We start from the raw sequence: 18,643 nt of genomic DNA on the forward strand, positions 1-18,643 counted from the left end.
TGCTGGACAAACAGGTCAAAGGTGACAGGCGCTGGACCTGCAGAGCTGGGTGGCACACCATGAGGTGGGTGGGCGAGCCATAGCTTCTGGGGGAGCAGAACAAGTTTAGCTTGGGCCCTCACGTCACTCCTCTGCCCACAGGCTACTGATCGTCCTGGGTCTGCTTTGGAGTTTGGTGGCCACACTTTTGGGCTCCAAGTGGCCTGAGCCTGTATTCGGGCGCCTGGTGTCCCCTGGCTTCCCAGAGAAGTATGGCAACCATCAGGATCGATCCTGGACGCTGACTGCACCCCCTGGCTTCCGCCTGCGCCTCTACTTCACCCACTTCAACCTGGAACTCTCTTACCGCTGCGAGTATGACTTTGTCAAGGTACCTGGCAGGGTGCTCGGCTGGGGTCTTGTGAGGCATGGCAAAGGCTGGCCAGTGGGGAGGGCAGCCTGGTTCTAACCTTCCCTCCCTTCACCCCCAACCCTACAGTTGACCTCAGGGACCAAGGTGCTAGCCACGCTGTGTGGGCAGGAGAGTACAGATACTGAGCGGGCACCTGGCAATGACACCTTCTACTCACTGGGTCCCAGCCTAAAGGTCACCTTCCACTCCGACTACTCCAATGAGAAGCCATTCACAGGATTTGAGGCCTTCTATGCAGCGGAGGGTGAGCAGGGCTGGGCTCAGGCAGCCCAGATGCAGCTGGTTGGCTGTCTTGTCTGTCCTGTCCCCATCTTTGGGTCTCTTGCTTCCCACCTCTCCTGGGGTTCTGGATTCAGGTTAAACCAACAGGAAAGGTGGGTGGGTCCTGCCACGGCCTGCCGTCATGGGTGTACCTGGTCACTGCTAAGGATGCAGTGATACCACAGAGCACCCATCAGGTTACCAGAGCTTGCACAGGCCTCAGCCTGTCGGTACGTGGCGTTCCGCTTAACTGTACACTCTGGTCCCTGAAGGAGACTGTCGGTGTGGCCTCAGGCAAGTGGCTTAACCTTTCTGCTCGAGCACAATCTTCTACCTGGTTGCCACTGGACCGATGGGGCCATTCCCTCCTCTGCCTGGCTGGCTTGAGTAGGATGCTAAGTTTAGCAAGGGCACTGCTTGCAGCTCTGGCCCCGGGCCTGTGAATTGTCAAGCCACAGGCCTCCTGTAGTGGGCCACCAAAATCCAAGCTCTCTGTTCCATCTCTTTCCTTCCCGCCTGCCTGTCCCCTGTCCCCTAGATGTGGATGAATGCAGAACATCCCTGGGAGACTCAGTCCCTTGTGACCATTATTGCCACAACTACCTGGGCGGCTACTACTGCTCCTGCCGAGTGGGCTACATTCTGCACCAGAACAAGCATACCTGCTCAGGTGAGGCGGGAGGGGCATCCCATCTGTACCAGGTTACTCCAGCTACCAAAGCAGGAGCTGTTCTGCCCAGGAGGCCCCGGCTCTTCTGTTCCTTCCAACGCTATTAGCATGTCTAATTCCTCCTCTCCCTGCCCCCCCACCCTCCCTCCGATGGTGTACTTTGATCCCCTGTCCCTACTCTTGGAACCTCTGGTTCCACCAGCCAATTGCCTCTTCCTTCTGGGTGGTTCCTAGGTAGACTGGTATCTCTGGCTGAGCCAGGCACGCCTTAAGCTTCCAGTCTACCACAGAGCCTCAAGGTAGAGGAGTGTGGATGGGCTCAGACCATGCTTCCTGACCCCAGCAGCTGAACCCTTCGGCTCCTCTAACCTGTCTCCTGCTCCTTTGCCCTGGTCCTTCTCTCCTCAGTCTTCCTGATGCATCCCCCACCCCATCTCTCTTCCAGAGCAGAGCCTCTAACCTCCCTCGCTCCAGCCTGCCCACCCCAGTGAGTCAGACACCAGTCAATACATGCCCACACGACTCAGCTCTGTCAGGCTGGAGTGGCTGCCAGCACCCATTCACCTTTCCCAGACAATAAACCTGCCTCCACTTCCACTGTGGCTCTGTGTCTCTTGCCAGGGTTGGGGTGATGGGCTTGGAGGGCACTAGAGCATCCTGGGTGTCCCCTCATTTAATCCTCATCTCACAGCCCGGATGCAGGAACTCCCTGAGCTCACACAGGGAGATGCGCCCCCGCCCCCCGTCCCCCCGTCCCCCCCCCCCCCCCCCCGGTCCCCTGAGGCTGATCTCAGGACTCGGTAGCCAGTTCTTGTTCATAGGTCACCGCAGGTCTTTGTTCTCTAACCCTGGGGAGCTTGATTCAGCACAGAGAGCAAAGGGGGTGTTACTGAGGGATCAGGCTAGTCGCCCTGCATCCGGGGTGTACTCTCTGCTGGTATGGAGAGCCTTCAGTTCCATAAGCCCTCCTCCTAGCCTGTCCCTCCCTGAGCAGGCAGACAGGCAGGGAGCAGAAATGAAGTCGGATCTCTGCCAACAAGACAGCTTGGCAGCTCAAAAAGGAGGGCGACTGTGTGCATACTGGTGACATAAACTGCCCTAAACCTTCTCCAGGAAGGGCCACTTCTAAGGACAGGGAAGGCGTGGGAAAGGCCTGGTCAGGATCCAGGGCTCTGAGCTGGTCCCTGCCAGATATAGGTGAAAGCCCTCTTGTGGATTCACTTGGGAACTGCTGAGCTGGCCACTGGAGTGATCTGAGAGCAGAAGAAATCCTCACTCAGTTCAAGGGAACTCCTCCTCCATTCCCTGGATTCCTAGGGACCTAAGGACAGTGGGGAGGTGGCCTGCCTCCCTCTGGCCCCCCTTCCTTTGCTCTCAACCGTTTTGTGGCTCTGACCCAGCAAACTACCCAATACGGCGATCACTTCAGCTAAGGTCTGGGGCGCTGCCTTGCAGCATCATTGGGGTAGGAGCTGGGGTCCTCGACTGCCTCTGCAGATTGCCAAGTCTTGACCAAGTCCAGGATACAGATGTCCCAGGCGGTCCTAATGCCCCAGTGTTGCCCTGCCGGGAGCCAAGCCACGCTATCCCACCCTCTTTCTTCCCAGCCCTTTGTTCAGGCCAGGTGTTCACTGGGAGGTCTGGCTTTCTCAGTAGCCCTGAGTACCCACAGCCATACCCCAAACTCTCCAGCTGCGCCTACAACATCCGCCTGGAGGAAGGCTTCAGTATCACCCTGGACTTCGTGGAGTCCTTTGATGTGGAGATGCACCCTGAAGCCCAGTGCCCCTACGACTCCCTCAAGGTCTGGTTCTTGCATTCTTGCCTTGCCACACAGCTCTTTCCCCTCAACAACTGCCCCCTATGTCTGTCCTCTAGTGAACCTCACTCAGCCTTGTTCTGGAGAGGGAGGTCTAAGCCAGGCTGTGGCTTCAGCATGAGGGTACCCCACCTTTTGTCCCCAGCGTGCCCAAGCCAGTTTGAGCTACTTTGCTTCCATCTATCTCGGGCTAGAACCCTGCAGCAGGCCCGGGGGTTCAGAGTCTCTTTATTCAGATTCAAACAGACAAGAGGGAATACGGCCCGTTTTGTGGGAAGACGCTGCCCCCCAGGATTGAAACTGACAGCAACAAGGTGACCATTACCTTTACCACCGACGAGTCAGGGAACCACACAGGCTGGAAGATACACTACACAAGCACAGGTGAGCAAATGGCCCTCCATCCAGGCAGAGAAACAGTTCCCGTCCCTCAGGCAGTATCAGCAAACTACATAGCACTGGACTCCTAGCGGGCCTGGAAGGGAGCCCAGATTGAGTAGGGTTGTCTGTTTAGTGATGGTCCTTGTGATGTGTTTATAGAAAGATAAACACATCATGTCCTGGCACCCATGTTTTATTAATAAAAGATAAGGAGAGGGGGGATTATGTTCTATGGAGGTCTGAGGAAAGGGGGTGCCTCAGCAGGCCCATGCTGAGACATCCCTTCCCCTGAGGGACCTGCCACACAATGGTAAAATAGAGTTTATTCAGGGCATGGGGAGGGGAGTTAAGAGAGTAGAAGGGGCAGGGGGGGGAGTAGGAGAGGAGGCCAGCCATGAGCACATGGAAAGAAGGGGGGGGGGAGAAATGGGGAGAGAAGGGACAAAGAGGGAAGAGGGTAAGAAAGAGAGAGCAAGAGTAAGAAAGTAGGGATGGGGCAATCAGCCCCTTTTATAGTGTCAGACTTACCTGGCTCTTGCCAGGTAACCGTGGGGGTGGACCTTGGACAAAATGCTAACACATTGACCAGGAAATAGCAACCATTTTCCCTTCCTCCTTCCCCCCCTTTACCCAGTCAGCCATTTACCTAGGCAACCTCCCTCTTTCCTCAATTCTGGTATTTTGAATTAGGGTCCAAGTCTATAGGTCAGGTGGGCCCGAACTTGTTTCATAGCTCTAGTGGGCCTTAAATTGTGATCTTCCTGCCTCAGCCCAAGTCCTTGGATAGCAGGTCCATGCTCCCTTCTGCGTCACCGCTCAGCACCCAATCATCTTTACTCTTCAGATATGTACTAAGACAGGCAAAGGTGCAGCTCAGTGGCACTGAGCCTGACCAGCCTGCATGGCTCTGTGCTCAACCTTCAGATTAAGAAGAAAATTGTCAAAAATACTAAGTGCGGAGGACAGGGTCCGAACAGCATCTGCTCTCAGTCCAGAGGGGAAATGAAGTCGCTGTGGCACGGCCTTTGAGTCAAGCATGTAGTAGAGTAAAATGGGGGTGGGAGCTCAGAGTGGGACATCAACATTGTTACTCATCTGTCTTGCTCTTTTCCTAGAAGTGACACTCTTGGCTTCAAACCACATGTATAATCTTCCTGGCATAGACATTCCATCATTCTGGGATATCTGATTTTTTGGGGGGGAGGAGGTGGGAGGACACAAAGCAGTGGTGTCTCAGGACAGGGTTTCTCTGCATAATAGCACTGGCTGTCCTTGAACTCACTTTGTAGGCCATGCTTGTCCCAAACTCACAGAATTTACCGGCTTTTGGGCTGGAGAGATGGCTCAGCGGTTAAGAGCACTGACTGCTCTTCCAGAGGTCCTGAGTTCAAATCCCAGCAACCACATGGTGGCTCACAACCATCTGTAATGAGAGCTGGTGCCCTCTTCTGGTGTGTCTGAAGACAGTGACAGTGTACTTGTATAAATAAAAAATTAATAAATTTTTTTTTCCGGTTCTTTTTGTCGGAGCTGGGGACCGAACCCAGGGCCTTGCGCTTCCTAGGTAAGCGCTCTACCACTGAGCTAAATCCCCAGCCCCAAAAAATTAATAAATCTTAAAAAAAATTATATAAAAAAAAGCATTTACCTGCTTTTGCCTCCCAAGTACTGGGATCAAAGGTGTGTGCCACCGTACCTGGTTCCTAGTTTTCTTAACAAAGCGTGTTAGCAGGACAGAACTGGCAAATGCTTTTAATTCCAGCACTCAAGAGGCAAAGGCATGTGGAACTCTGTGAGTTCAAGGACAGCCTGATCTACAGTTCAAGTTCCAGGGCAGACAAGGACACAGCAGAAAACCAAAAGATGTCTGTCTGCCTCGTGTGTACAAATGCTGAGGACAGAAAGGTCAGATCTCTTGGAGCTGGGGTTACATGTGGTTGTAAGCTACCTGATGTGGGTACTGGGATCCAAACTGGAGTCCTCTGGAAAGCAGTATTCATAACTGTTGTAGCATCTCTCCAGCTCTGAATCCAGCTTTCTCACCTACCTGTAGCTGAGTCATGGACAAAGAAAGGAGTCTTGCTGTTCTGGACTCACTTTGTCGACCAGGCTGGACTTGAACTCACAGAGATCCGCCTGTCTCTGCCTCCTAGGTGCTGGGAATAAAGGTGTGCACCACCACACCCAGCAAGACACAAGTCGATTTGTGCAGATGATTTAGCTTAGTTTTGCCTTTGGTGTTAAATGCTTGGATGGCCACCATCTTTGAGACAGGCGCTCTCTGCCTTGTTTCATTTATAAACTAAAAATGCAGGTTACTAACTTCAGATTCGGCTGTTACAGACAGAAACAATAAGCCTGTTTCCCCTGCACAGCACAGCCCTGCCCTGATCCAACGGCGCCACCTAATGGTCACATTTCACCTGTGCAAGCCACGTATGTCCTGAAGGACAGCTTTTCTGTCTTCTGCAAGACTGGCTTCGAGCTTCTGCAAGTGAGTTACTAAAAAACTAAGTGCCTATGACCAGGATGGTTTTGAGAGGAGAATTGAAAACAGGAAGTACCTATGCAGAAAAACAAAGTAGTAAGTTTACAAAAAACAAAGAAAAATGACTATAGGGAATTGTGCGTGTGGGGTGGGAGGATCCTGTCTTTTTTTTTTTTTTTTTTAAGATTTATTTATTTATTATATATAAGTACACTGTAGCTGCCTTCAGATACACCAGAAGAGGGCATCGGATCTCTTTACAGATGGTTGTGAGCCACCATGTGGTTGCTGGGAATTGAACTCAGGACCTCTGGAAGAGTAATCGGGTGCTCTTAACCGCTGAGCCATCTCTCCAGCCCCCCCCCCCCTTTTTTTAAAGATTTATTTTACTTATTAAATATGAGTACACTGTAGCTGTCTTCAGATACACCAGAAGAGGGCATCAGATCCCATTACAGATGGTTGTGAGCCACCATGTGGTTGCTGGGAATTGAAATCATGACCTCTGGAAGAGCAGTAGGGTGCTCTTAACCACTGAGCCATCTCTCCAGCCCAATCCTGTCTTAAACCCACATCTTTTTGAAAAGGTTTATTTTCTTTCTTTTTTTAATTTTCTTTTTTTTCAGAGCTGGGGCCCGAACACAGGGCCTTGCACTTGCTAGTCAAGCACTCTACCACTGAGCTAAATCCCCAGCCCCGTTTATTTTCATATATGTGAGTACACTGTAGCTATCTTCAGACACCCCAGAAGAGGGCATTGGATCCCATTACAGATGGGTGTGAGCCACCATGTGGTTGCTGGGAATTGAACTCAGGACCTCTGGAAGAGCAGTCAGTGCTCTTAACCGCTGAGCCATCTCTCCAGCCCCAGCTGTTACTTTTTAAAGACAGTAATTTAAGATGTAGCCCAGGGTGACCTTGAACTCATGACTTCCTTCTTCAGTCTCTTCAGTGCTGGGACTGTAGTGGTGCATGGTCACACTCAGCTGAAAGTCCTTTTCGGTGCTAACTACTCACATGTGCTAAGTGAGCTCTCTCTCACTCAGCCAGCACACCCCACACTGTCTGGTGTAACCACTCTTTTAGAGGGCTAGTCATTAAAAGGACTTCTGATCATCTGCACACGGCAGCAGCAGCTCTCTGTAAAGTGGCTGAAACAACAGAAAGGAGCGTGCTCAGCTTGCCCCCATGAGCTCTGCATAGCTCTTCCTGTTACATTAAGTCTTCCCTGGTCAGCTGACAACCTTCCCAAGGAGCAGGCCCTGAGCCCACAAAGTGAGACAGCCCTGGAAACAGTACATCTTGCAGAGTTATAAATAGTGCTCACTGGTAAGGGAGAAGGAATATAATTTTAAAAACTGCTTAGCGTGCTGCTTCACGAGCACAGGTAAGAGATTAACTCATCTTGTGTTCTTCAAAACTGTCACTGAATCCCAGTAGTAGAAAGCAATAGCCCCAGAATGACAAAATGGAGTCCAGCCCATGTTGGGTGAATGAGGGAGTCCTACCTCGAAAAACTCTGTTCAGACTCTTTTCAACTGTTCCTTGGATTGCAAGATCACAAACTCATTGTTTTGAAACAGCTTCATAAAATAAGTCTTTAAAAAGATAGTACAAGCCTTGGACTTGCTATTATAGCTGGGCACGACCTTTTCCTGATTCCAACTACAGGTATTAATGTACGATGCATGTGTCATCAGCTCAGTTTTAGTGGCACTTTTTTTTTTTTTTAAAGATTTTTTATGTATAGAGCTCTGCCTGCATGTACACTTGTACACCAGAAGAGGGAATCAGATCTCATTACAGATGAGTTGTGAGCCACCATGTGGTTGCTGGGAATTGAACTCAGGACCTTTGAAAGAGCAGCTGGTGCTCTTAACCTCTGAGCCACCTCTCCAGCCTGCTAGTGGTGCGTTCCTTCATTGTGAACGTTCATTCATTGTTTTTTTCTTTCTTTTTTTTTTTTTTTCCGGACTTGGGGAACGAACCCAGGGCCTTGTGCTTGCTAGGCAAGCACTCTACCACTGAGCTAAATCCCCAACCCCTGAGCTAAATCCCCAACCCCTTCATTCATTGTTTATATCCCTTGATTTTGCAAATGGCTCCCTCTTCCATTAATGCTTGCTTTCTCTCTTGGGACTATGCAGACCAAGCTGACCTCAAACTCAGAGATCCACAGGCCTTGGATTAAAGGTGTATGCCACCACACTTGGCTAATGTTTGACTAATCTTCCAGTTTTTCTCAAACACTGGCACTTTTCCTGTTGGGGCGGGGTCTGGGATGGGGTGGGTACAGTTGAGAAGCTGCACCCACACCGGTGTGTGGGGGTCAGAGGACAGCTTCTGGCTTCTCTTTATCACGTAGGTTCCAGGTCTATCAAACTCAGGTTGTCAGACTTGGCAGTCAACTTACTTTTCTACAAAGCTACTTCAAAGGCCTATTTTCCATTTTCATATAGAGATGGGAAAGGGTTGGAGAGGTGACTGAGTGCTCAAACACACTTGCCATTTTTGCAGGTACTGGAGTTCAGTTCCCAGAGCTCACATGGCAGCTCACAACTCCCCAACTCTGGTTTTGAGATTTAAGACCACCTCTGACACCAGGCATACGCATGGTACACAGAAACCCACACAAGCTAAACATCAAACCCACAAAACAAATCTTTTAAGGAGGGTGAGGGGTGAGATAATACAGGCCTTTAATCCCAGCACTCAGGAGGCAGAGGTGGGTAAGTACTAGTCCGGCCAGCCTAGTCTACAGAGTTCCAGGGCAGCAGAGCTTCCTAAGAATGAACGGTGGAAGGGTCTAGAGCTAACCCCTTACTCTCAGGAGACAAATGAGAAGAAAACACCAACAAGGACTTCCAGCCCAACACTGTGTGTTCTGGACAGCAGGATTGCAGTACAGTTATTTATGTAGAAAAGGCCACCACAATCAAAGCAGAAGTAAATGGTACAGGTAACATAAACCAGCAGGGCAGTTTGCTGCAAAGCACTAAGCAAGGCAGCTGGGTCATAGGTCTAAGCGCAGGCCTTCCCCTGTTGCTGCCCTGACTTGGGAGCGCTGTTCTGGGGGAGTGTCCTGATGTTATCACAGTTCATTTTCTGAATTTCCTCTTTAGGGTTCTGTCCCCCTGAAGTCATTCACTGCTGTCTGTCAGAAAGATGGATCTTGGGACCGGCCGATACCAGAGTGCAGCAGTATGGTCATATGGTGACAATCCCCTTTCCTTACTGCTGCCCGTACCATGTGTTGTCCCTTCATGTGCACAGAGGTTTAGAGCAGTGGTTCTCAACCTTCCTAAGCTATGACCCTTCAACATAGCTCGCATTGTAGTGACTCCAATCAGACAACTTTAGTTGCTATTTTATGGAAAATTTGTTTTGAGGGTCACAGGCAACCCCCAAGGGGTGGCAGCACAGGTTGAGAACCAGTGGGTTAGCAGGAACCTGACATTCTGTTCTACCAGTCCCAAGGATCTTAGTTAAAAGATCATTGCCAAGTCTGGAGGGCTGGAGACCTGAACTCAGGTACCTATACTCACAAAGCACTTTCCCACTGGGTTATGTCCCCAGTCCCCCTACTAACACTGCTGAGGCTTCTTTAGTCATTTCCACTTCCCCTGCCAAATGAACTCACTTACTAGGGCTTGAGTTCCAAAAATGTAGGGGAGAAAAGAAGTTTGAGCATTTTAATTCTAATCACCCCACAGGAAAATATGCTGCTGTGTAGGCTTTCTCCAGCTATAACCCTCCAGTGAGCATGCACACACAGGCCACCAGGATGGGAAGAGAGCCCTGCGCAGTGTATACACCTGTCTAGCACATGTACAAGGATAATGGCGCACTTTGAAAACTAATAGGAATTTCTCAAGAAACACCTAGTACTCCATCAACTACAAGTGTGTGTGTGTGTGTGTGTGTGAGAGAGAGAGAGAGAGAGAGAGAGAGAGAGAGAGAGAGAGAATATGAACGAACTTTGGAACCAGAGAGAGAGAGAGAGAGAGAGAGAGAGAGAGAGAGAGAATATGAACAAACTTTGGAACCAGAGAGAGAGAGAGAGAGAGAGAGAGAGAGAGAGAGAGAGAGAGAGAGAATATGAACGAACTTCGGAACCAGACAATGAAAGCCTTCTACCCAGCTGCACCGACTACCACTAAGAGTCTGGAGTGCTGCTTGGTGGCCTCGTCTGCCTGGCACTCATGAAGCACCTCTTCCACTGGGTGCTAGCACATACCTTTGACTGTGCACATAGGTTATACACTATAGTACTTCTGTAAAACAATCCCATGAGGAACTTAAATATTTTTACAAATCTACTTCCTCATCAATGATTTACTAGTTCTTTTGGGGTAAAAATGCAGAGGGAGCTGGGTCTGACGTATGTGGGCACTCAGTGGCCTGGACCAGAGTCTGCCACTGCTTGCTGTACAGGTGCTGGGCAGCCACAACACAAACCGCACCTGAGTGAGATGGTGGAGGCAGGTAGATCTAGAGTTCTAGAATAGCCAGTTACAGAGAGATCCTGTCTCAAACACAAACTGCAGATGAAAAGCACAAACCCCAAAACAATCAACACCCTCAGAGTTTCTACAGAGCAAGTTTTTTTTTTTTTTCTTTTCTTTTTGTCGGAGCTGGGGACTGAACCCAGGGCCTTGAGCAAGCGCTCTACCACTGAGCTAAATCCCCAACCCCTACAGAGCAAGTTGTTTAAAGGATCATAGAAACAAGTCTGCCACTGGCTTTTGTCCCATGGTCTCCTGCATGCGGTTTGAGTGCTTCTGAATTCCCTGCTCTGCAGGTGTGATGCTCCTTCACCAAGCTGAGTTATTCACAAGCCAAGTTATTTTTAGGGTGGGTGGCGTTAGTACCATGGATTACGTAGCAGTGTAAGGCCCACCTGGCTTTCCAGGCTTACTGGTCCCAGAGACACACGAGGTGGTGGTGTTCATCTGTGCTAGCCAAGTCCCCACAAGGTCACTATCTCCACTGCACAGACCTTCCTACTATCAGCTCCAGGTACAAAGGGATCCCCTCCAATCTCTTTACTAGTTATTGACTGTGGCCCTCCCGATGACCTACCCAATGGCCACGTGGACTATATCACAGGCCCTGAAGTGACCACCTACAAAGCTGTGATTCAGTACAGCTGTGAAGAGACTTTCTACACAATGAGCAGCAATGGTAAGTACCTTCCTCAAGGAGGGATGGGTGGTATATGGAACTTGAGCCCTTAAGGTAGAATCTAAACTTGAACCAGCCTTTTAGGCTAAAGGAGACAAAGAATTAAAAGGCCTTTCTCCCATGTGCTAAGTGAAATATTACAGTTAAAGTGACTTTAATGTCAATTTACAGGAATCTGAAAACAGATCCTATCTAGTAAATGACTACTACAAACACACAATATATTCCAAACGGTTTAATTTAACAAGTCAAAACCTTATCATTAAGCACTTGAGATCTTGATACATATTCAAGTTACACATCTAAAAGGTTTCCACTTTGCAAGCAAACATGGTAATGCAGATCCTATTTATGAAATCATGTAAAATGGTTATTCACACACCTCTCCCCACCACGGATGCTCAAGAATCAACATTTTTCAAGGGGTTGTTCAAGCAAATGACAACTAGAGCTAAACATTTTTGCTTTTCCAATGACTTGCAGGTAAATATGTGTGTGAGGCTGATGGATTCTGGACGAGCTCCAAAGGAGAAAAATCCCTCCCGGTTTGCAAGCCTGGTAATGGACGCATTTATAAAAGAGATTCATAACTGACAGAGTAGCTGCAGACAATAGGCAGGGCCTAGGTGGGGAGGCAAGAAGGAAGCCCAGCCGCTGGCTTAGGCTGGCTTAGTGCTCCCCAACAGTGTGCTGGCTCACATCACCCCTTCCCACATGGAAGTTAGGTGTGGGCTGCATCATGCACCGGATTGCTTTTGACCTCGTAACTAGGCAAGCATAAAAAAATTAAATGATTTCTTAAATTATCTCAAACCATTTACACATTTATAACCACGAACTCTTGTTACTTTTCTTCTCTGTAAAAATGCTATTAAACCCCAAAGCTAATAACTTCATTATTTCCCTAAGCAATTGTTTTCAACGACATCTAGATTTTTAAACATTAATGCAATTTGCCTTTTAATAGTACTTAAATTTCTTTACCAGAATTGGCTCCAACAATACTTGAGAATGCTTTTTTTAATTGAAAGGTAATAATACACTCATTACCCCCATGTTAGCTGGTTTAAATTAGTTTTCTAGCCCTGGATTTGGCTGACATGCTGCTTCTCAGTTTTAATCAAAGTGCACAACCACAATAAGGAACAGACGTTGCATTTCTGAGCACTCAGCTTGCAATGCATGGTAAAAGGGTTTGGATGGCTCAACCAATTTTTGAACCAGAAGCACCTTGGCTATTGCTGCAACACTGTAATCTAAACTTTTACATTCAAAGGCAAAAGTCATTTTGTAAATCATAGTTCCTCAGAATTCCTAGTAAGCTAAAAAAGCAGCACACAGTATGGTGAGGGATCCTGCCCTTTGCCTCTTTGCAGTGTCATGTCTTCCTGCAAATAATTCCTGTCTAGACTCCCTTTTTCTTTTAGCAAAACATAACCTGTGAGGTCTGTTACTGATCTTTACAAGGAGATAACCAGGTCAAACAAGGACATCTCAGTTCTTTATATACTATTTAGAGTGGCCTCAGGGGTTGGGGATTTGGCTCAGTGGTAGAGTGCTTGCCTAGCAAGCTCAAGGCCCTGGGTTCGGTCCCCACCTCCAAAGAAAAAAAAGGGGGGGGATAGAATGACCTCATTCCTATCAATTTGTGGGGTGTACGTTTAGGCTGACACCAAATTTTTTTTCCTCAGTCTGTGGACTGTCCACACACACTTCAGGAGGCCGTATAATTGGAGGACAGCCTGCAAAGCCTGGTGACTTTCCTTGGCAAGTCTTGTTACTGGGTGAAACTACAGCAGCAGGTGCTCTTATACATGACGACTGGGTCCTAACAGCGGCTCATGCTGTATATGGGAAAACAGAGGCGATGTCCTCCCTGGACATCCGCATGGGCATCCTCAAAAGGCTCTCCCCTCATTACACTCAAGCCTGGCCAGAGGCTGTCTTTATCCATGAAGGCTACACTCACGGAGCTGGTTTTGACAATGATATAGCACTGATTAAACTCAAGAACAAAGTCACAATCAACAGAAACATCATGCCGATTTGTCTACCAAGAAAAGAAGCTGCATCCTTAATGAAAACAGACTTCGTTGGAACTGTGGCTGGCTGGGGGTTAACCCAGAAGGGGTTTCTTGCTAGAAACCTAATGTTTGTGGACATACCAATTGTTGACCACCAAAAATGTGCTACTGCGTATACAAAGCAGCCCTACCCAGGAGCAAAAGTGACTGTTAACATGCTCTGTGCTGGCCTAGACGCCGGTGGCAAGGACAGCTGCAGAGGTGACAGCGGAGGGGCATTAGTGTTTCTAGACAATGAAACACAGAGATGGTTTGTGGGAGGAATAGTTTCCTGGGGTTCTATTAACTGTGGGGGGTCAGAACAGTATGGGGTCTACACGAAAGTCACGAACTATATTCCCTGGATTGAGAACATAATAAATAATTTCTAATTTGCATCCTCCAATTAGTAAATTGTTTCTTGTATCTGTTAAGTACCCAGGAAGCCTACAAACCTGAGAATGGACAACCTAACACCAAACTGAAGCAGATGAGGTCATTACAGGTTCAAGAACACTTGCCAATGTGTCAGCTCTGACTTGTGTTCAACACAACAGTGCTTTACCAATCACACAGGCTCACTAAGTCAATTTGTACTTGACGCCCTACAACCTACTTATTTCATACTGGCCGTCCCCACACCTGGCTGACAAAGGGCTTGTTGTGCATTTTCCCAGTGTACATTTGGTCTTAATGAGCTCAGAAAGTGCTTTTACAGAGTGTACCAGTACTGGTTCTAGAATACCTGAGAAACTCCTTTTGGAAGGTAAACTGAAAGCAGGTATGGCTTTCACATCATTAGACAAGCTATTATAAAACCCACACCATAAAAGAGTGGGAAACAAAAACAGTCACTATTTTACCCTTCAGAAGGGCAATTTAGGAATCCATTTCAAAAGCTGGAACAGGTATTTCACTAGACCCAGCCCACTTTTCCTAGGTGAGCACGAACTATTTGGGCACAGGGAAGCAAAACCTAACTACACAGTATAGTCATCCTCTTATGTGGTAACAAAACTAGTAATTCATCATGAAATAAACTGCTCTTCTGCTAAGATGCTGACTTAACCTTAAATGTCATGATTAATTTTACTTGCCTCTTGCAACAGTTTTTAAGACAGGGCCTCCCTCCATCCCTCCCTCATGATGGAGCAATAGCGGGCCTACAGCTCACTCCTACCTGCCTCAAATTCTGGGATGAAAAGCATGGGCCATCACGCCCAGCTGGAGACTCACATTTTAAAAGATGAAAATGCCCCACTGCATCTTCCCATAGCAGTCACTTTAACTCCCTAGCATTGTCATGATATAGAAATGTTTTTTTTCCAGTAAGACTTCAGACACTAACTGTTGGTGGCAAGAAAACCTTTTATTCAACCGAGGTTCAAAGAGTTCTCTTTCATTATTTTTAAGGAATGAACGCGTTTTGATGACCAGACTTTCGAAAACAAATCTTTGCCAAGTAGTTTATTTCTAAAACTTCATTTATGGCAAGTAACTATCTACAGCTATGTCATACCATAAACATGTTAAACAAAAGGCTACTCAACACTGAAAGCCTTCTATGACCAGTAAGTCTTTAACAAGTGCAAAAAAGGGATCAAAACCATGCCATTGACAAGTAACTTACCCCAGGACTCCTGGACGGCTTGCCAGTTTTAGTCTTTGGAGGTCCCCGAAAACCATTTTAATGTTACCATGTTACTGCTGCTGAGTAATAGTGCAAGTGCTAAAATGCAAAATTCAGATGTACAGGGTTTGGAAATCATGCAGGTTTAGATGCAGAGAAAAAAATTTACAATAACTCACGATCCTTTTACAGAGGATACTGTATAATGAAACAATGTGTTCATAACAAGTCTCTAAAGGATATAAAATTTTCAAACACGCAACTTGCAAAATGACAAACCTATTTATCATAGTCTATTTAGGTAAGGGCGTTAGGGAAACTACCAACACAAAACTGTCACATTCTTCCAGTTAGAAAAGGAGCCCCTCAGTTCTCAGTAGTTACAGGAAAAGTACAATAATCAATGTATTATTGCTTTTACATTCTTAACAATGCATTGACAGTCTAATCTGGTTTTGTGAGCATATTTATTCATCACTACAACCCCCACATTCAGGAGGGTAGGAGCCTACCTCACTTAAGACTGCCACAGATAAGACAACCCACCCTACTAGTTCTTAAAGCTATCAGGCTTCTTAATGGATTTCAGGCACATGGTTTCTTGGTTTCTTCTACTTCATCCCTATTGCAATTAATTCCACTTTTCAAATCCCAAACAGAAAGGTGCTTATCACCCCCTTCTTTTCCATCAATATGCTCTACTGCACAGCATTTGAAAACAGTCAACTGTTTTGCCCTCTCTCCCAAATAGTTATTTTAAAAGGTGACTCCCCAGCGGGGACTCCCACAGCCACGTAAATGCACAGAGGCACTCAGAACAAGCAGGAGGGTAACTGCTTACCATTTTAGGTGCGGTCACCCAGACTTAAGAAAAACTAGATTAAAAACAGAATAACCCAAAGAAAAACTTTCACTTTGGACAATGCAAGAACAAATAGCAATTAAGTCTGGGTATCAGGTGTCAATGCATGACAGGTGATGAATCCATTTGACTTGAGACAACTTTTCAAATAAGTTTATTTGAAGCAAAATAAACTACTGCCAAGAAACTTTATGAAAGTTCCATCTCAAAAGGGTCAAAAAGGGGAATTAACTGCTATGAATTCTTTGCATTCAGGGCTGCAAAACAAAGACACATATTATTTAAATCAGTTTTATTTAAGAATTTCCAACAATGACAACTCTTATAAAAAGCATCCAAGCACAGGACACAGAACTGCAGCAAACAGCATTCTTATGAATAGCTAACAGACATGAGAACTTCCACCCTTCTTTGAGACACCTGAGCTCACTGGTGAACTCTGCTTCCAAGTTCTCCTGCAAAGCACACCACAAGCTCAGTCCATGTTCGCAGCCCATCAGCTTCAGTTCACGTTCCCACACTTCCAGATCAGTAACAGAGGAGAACACACACCATACAGCATTCACAGCAGTTGACAGAGGGGAGGGAAGTACAAGTATTTCACTTAACACATTCAGCTACTGTGGGTTTCCTAAGAACAAAACTCAAAGTCTTCCAACAGACGTGGATGTCCTCTGATGCAGAAACACTCGTACGTTAGTTATCTGCTATCATTGCTCTCTGCACACTCTCGCACCAAAGCCACAGGATTGAGGGACACATCTCTCCAAGTTAAAAAATATCCATTTTCCACCACCAAGTCTCTGCACGCGCTCTCTCCTTTTCTCGCTCATACTAGCCTTTCATGCCTCGGCACCACCATCAATCCCACACAAGGTTTCAAAAGTTCAAACAGCCTTCTGGTTCCATATCACAGCCTTGCGTTCATAGCGTTGATACGATTCCATGAAATAAAGAGTAGCGGATAAAAATGGAACACCCACCGTCAAAGACGCAGCCTGTGCAGCGTGATGACGAATTCTTGGATGAGAAAGCATGTAGACAGAAGTATTCCTATGGCAGAATATTTACAGCACTACTTTCAATGAAGTGCTTCTTCCATAAACATTTGAAATGAGATGAACTGCAGAGATTAAATGAAGGCTTCATATTGTACTTTCGTATATGAAGGAAGACAAGTGTTAAAAACAAAACCAAAAGAACCAAACACCATGACATCATGATCTCCCAAATGGAGATTTTCCTAAGGAAGAAATTCATAGGGTGGGATTCAAATTAAAATAAGGAGAAAAGAATGTAGTTCTAACCAATGGTTTCTACTCTGAACATGCAAAGAATTCATTAACAATTCCAATGATAGAATATTACAGAGAAACCTTCTGAGATCAATTGTAGTGTTGGTTTACCAATTAGGCAAACAGCAGTTCACTTTCACCCACTCAGTATTTTAACCCTTTATATAACAAAACTTATAAAATTCATTTAGTTTTTCCCTCTTTTTTCTAAAGAAAAATGTCAAAAATACTGCTGAATATACTCCACACTGAACAAACCAATCTGAAAATTTTAGTACATATGTATTTTACAATATACTTACCATGAGTTTAGAAAAATTTGAATCCCACCATTCTAAACCTACCTAACCTACCAACCAACCTACTAACCACCCCCACCCACCTACATTCCCCAGCCAGAGGATTTAGAATCCATGCTTGAGCCAAAGCCTCCATTAAAACCACTGCCTGATCCTGCATTTGATGCTGACCCCCAACCAAGGGGGGCACCAGAATTAGAACCACTGTAAGAGTTATTTCCAGAACCAAAAGCCTGATTTGGTTCCCTCTGCATGCTGCCCTGGCTTTGGTTATTCCCAGATGGGCCTGACTGGTTCTGCTGGCTGGCTAACATGCCCATCATACCCCAACTGCTCTGTAACGCTGCCTGAGCTGCAGCCATCATCGCTGGATTAATGCTAAAAGCACCAAAATTCATCCCTCCACCCATATTACCACCCTGGTTATTTCCCAAGCCAGCTCCACCCCCTCTACTGTTACCAAACCCACCCTGATTCCCAAAGCCACCTGGATTACCACCAAATCTTCCACTTCTTTCTAACTGTCTATTGCTATTATGCTTAGGTTCAGCATTGGATATATGCACGCTGATTCCTTTAATGATCAAGTCCTCTCCACAAAGAGACTGGGCAACCTATAAGATACAAGAATGTAACTGACGATTAGACCACCGACTCGGACACCAACAGAGCAATAAAACCAAAGCTTAGAATAACCCAACTAAGTAAGAGGAAAAATAGGCGATTAACGCTAACTCCACTTAAACCCAATCAGCAACCTTTAGCTATAGTAATGTTAATGGTAGTTATTTGTAATTTAAAAGACATGTAACAGCCCCAAAGTCCAAATAATGAAAAATATCTGAAGGGCATCTTGCACTATCTAAAGCTACTCTATCCCATGGAAGGGAGGGTGGCAATCAGCTGGAACAAGCCACTTATCATTTAGTGCTGGAGACGGAGCTCAGCACACTGGACACATATAGTAGCACCAAACTGATATATTCCCAGCCCTGGAACAAATAAATCAACAAGAAAAATACCTTATCATCTGCAAAGGTAACAAAGGCAAAAGCTCTGAATGGTTTGGGAATGAAGACATCTACCACTTCTCCATACTGACAGAAGAACTGCTGAAGCTCTTCAGCAGTCATGTCCTCTGTACAACGTCCAACAAACACCTTTCTGCTTCTCAAAGGCTCGTCTGGGCTTTGCTGGTCAAAAGAAGGGAATAGGAGATATATAAGTAATCAGTGCGTAAGTCCCCCCACCTTGGGTGTTTTTGTCTCTAAAGACAAGG

At 46.6% G+C, this 18,643-nt stretch overlaps 2 protein-coding genes across 29 annotated transcripts in view; one reads left to right on the forward strand and one right to left on the reverse strand.

Annotated features, from left to right (window-relative positions):
- Masp2 (MBL associated serine protease 2) lies at window positions 1-13,670 on the forward strand. Of its 4 annotated transcripts, NM_172043.1 has the most exons (11): window positions 23-64; window positions 142-370; window positions 479-656; window positions 1,212-1,343; window positions 2,951-3,147; window positions 3,399-3,546; window positions 5,919-6,037; window positions 9,154-9,232; window positions 11,084-11,215; window positions 11,699-11,773; window positions 12,907-13,670. In NM_172043.1, the coding sequence occupies exons 1-11, from the start codon at window positions 60-62 to the stop codon at window positions 13,668-13,670; spliced, it is 2,058 nt and encodes a 685-aa protein (NP_742040.1). In that variant the 5' UTR covers window positions 23-59. The 4 variants fall into 4 exon arrangements, with proteins under 4 accessions (XP_063144421.1, XP_006239462.1, XP_006239463.1 ...); XM_063288351.1 differs by lacking the exon at window positions 12,907-13,670 and having other exon boundaries at window positions 1-64; window positions 11,699-12,576; XM_006239400.5 differs by lacking the exons at window positions 5,919-6,037; window positions 9,154-9,232; window positions 11,084-11,215; window positions 11,699-11,773; window positions 12,907-13,670 and adding an exon at window positions 4,468-5,907 and having other exon boundaries at window positions 1-64.
- The window catches only part of Tardbp (TAR DNA binding protein), a 17,984-nt gene continuing 10,776 nt past the window's right edge, over window positions 11,436-18,643 (reverse strand). For 2 of the 25 annotated variants that reach the window (XR_354412.5, XR_010066367.1), the window contains exons 5-8: window positions 18,387-18,557; window positions 17,852-17,978; window positions 16,754-16,893; window positions 15,909-16,027 (exon numbers count right to left, since the gene is read on the reverse strand). Coding sequence is in view for 11 of the 25 variants with exons in the window: in XM_039109697.2 (XP_038965625.1) it covers window positions 17,448-17,978; window positions 18,387-18,557 (702 nt within the window). In the remaining 14 variants the exon portion in view is untranslated. Of the gene's footprint in view, window positions 15,008-15,895; window positions 17,979-18,386; window positions 18,558-18,643 lie in introns of those variants that run through there. The other 23 variants (XR_354413.5, XR_010066368.1, XR_010066370.1 and 20 more) reach the window with 19 other exon arrangements.

The sequence above is a fragment of the Rattus norvegicus genome, chromosome 5 (assembly GCF_036323735.1).
Source record: "Rattus norvegicus strain BN/NHsdMcwi chromosome 5, GRCr8, whole genome shotgun sequence".
NCBI classification, from domain to species: domain Eukaryota; kingdom Metazoa; phylum Chordata; class Mammalia; order Rodentia; family Muridae; genus Rattus; species Rattus norvegicus.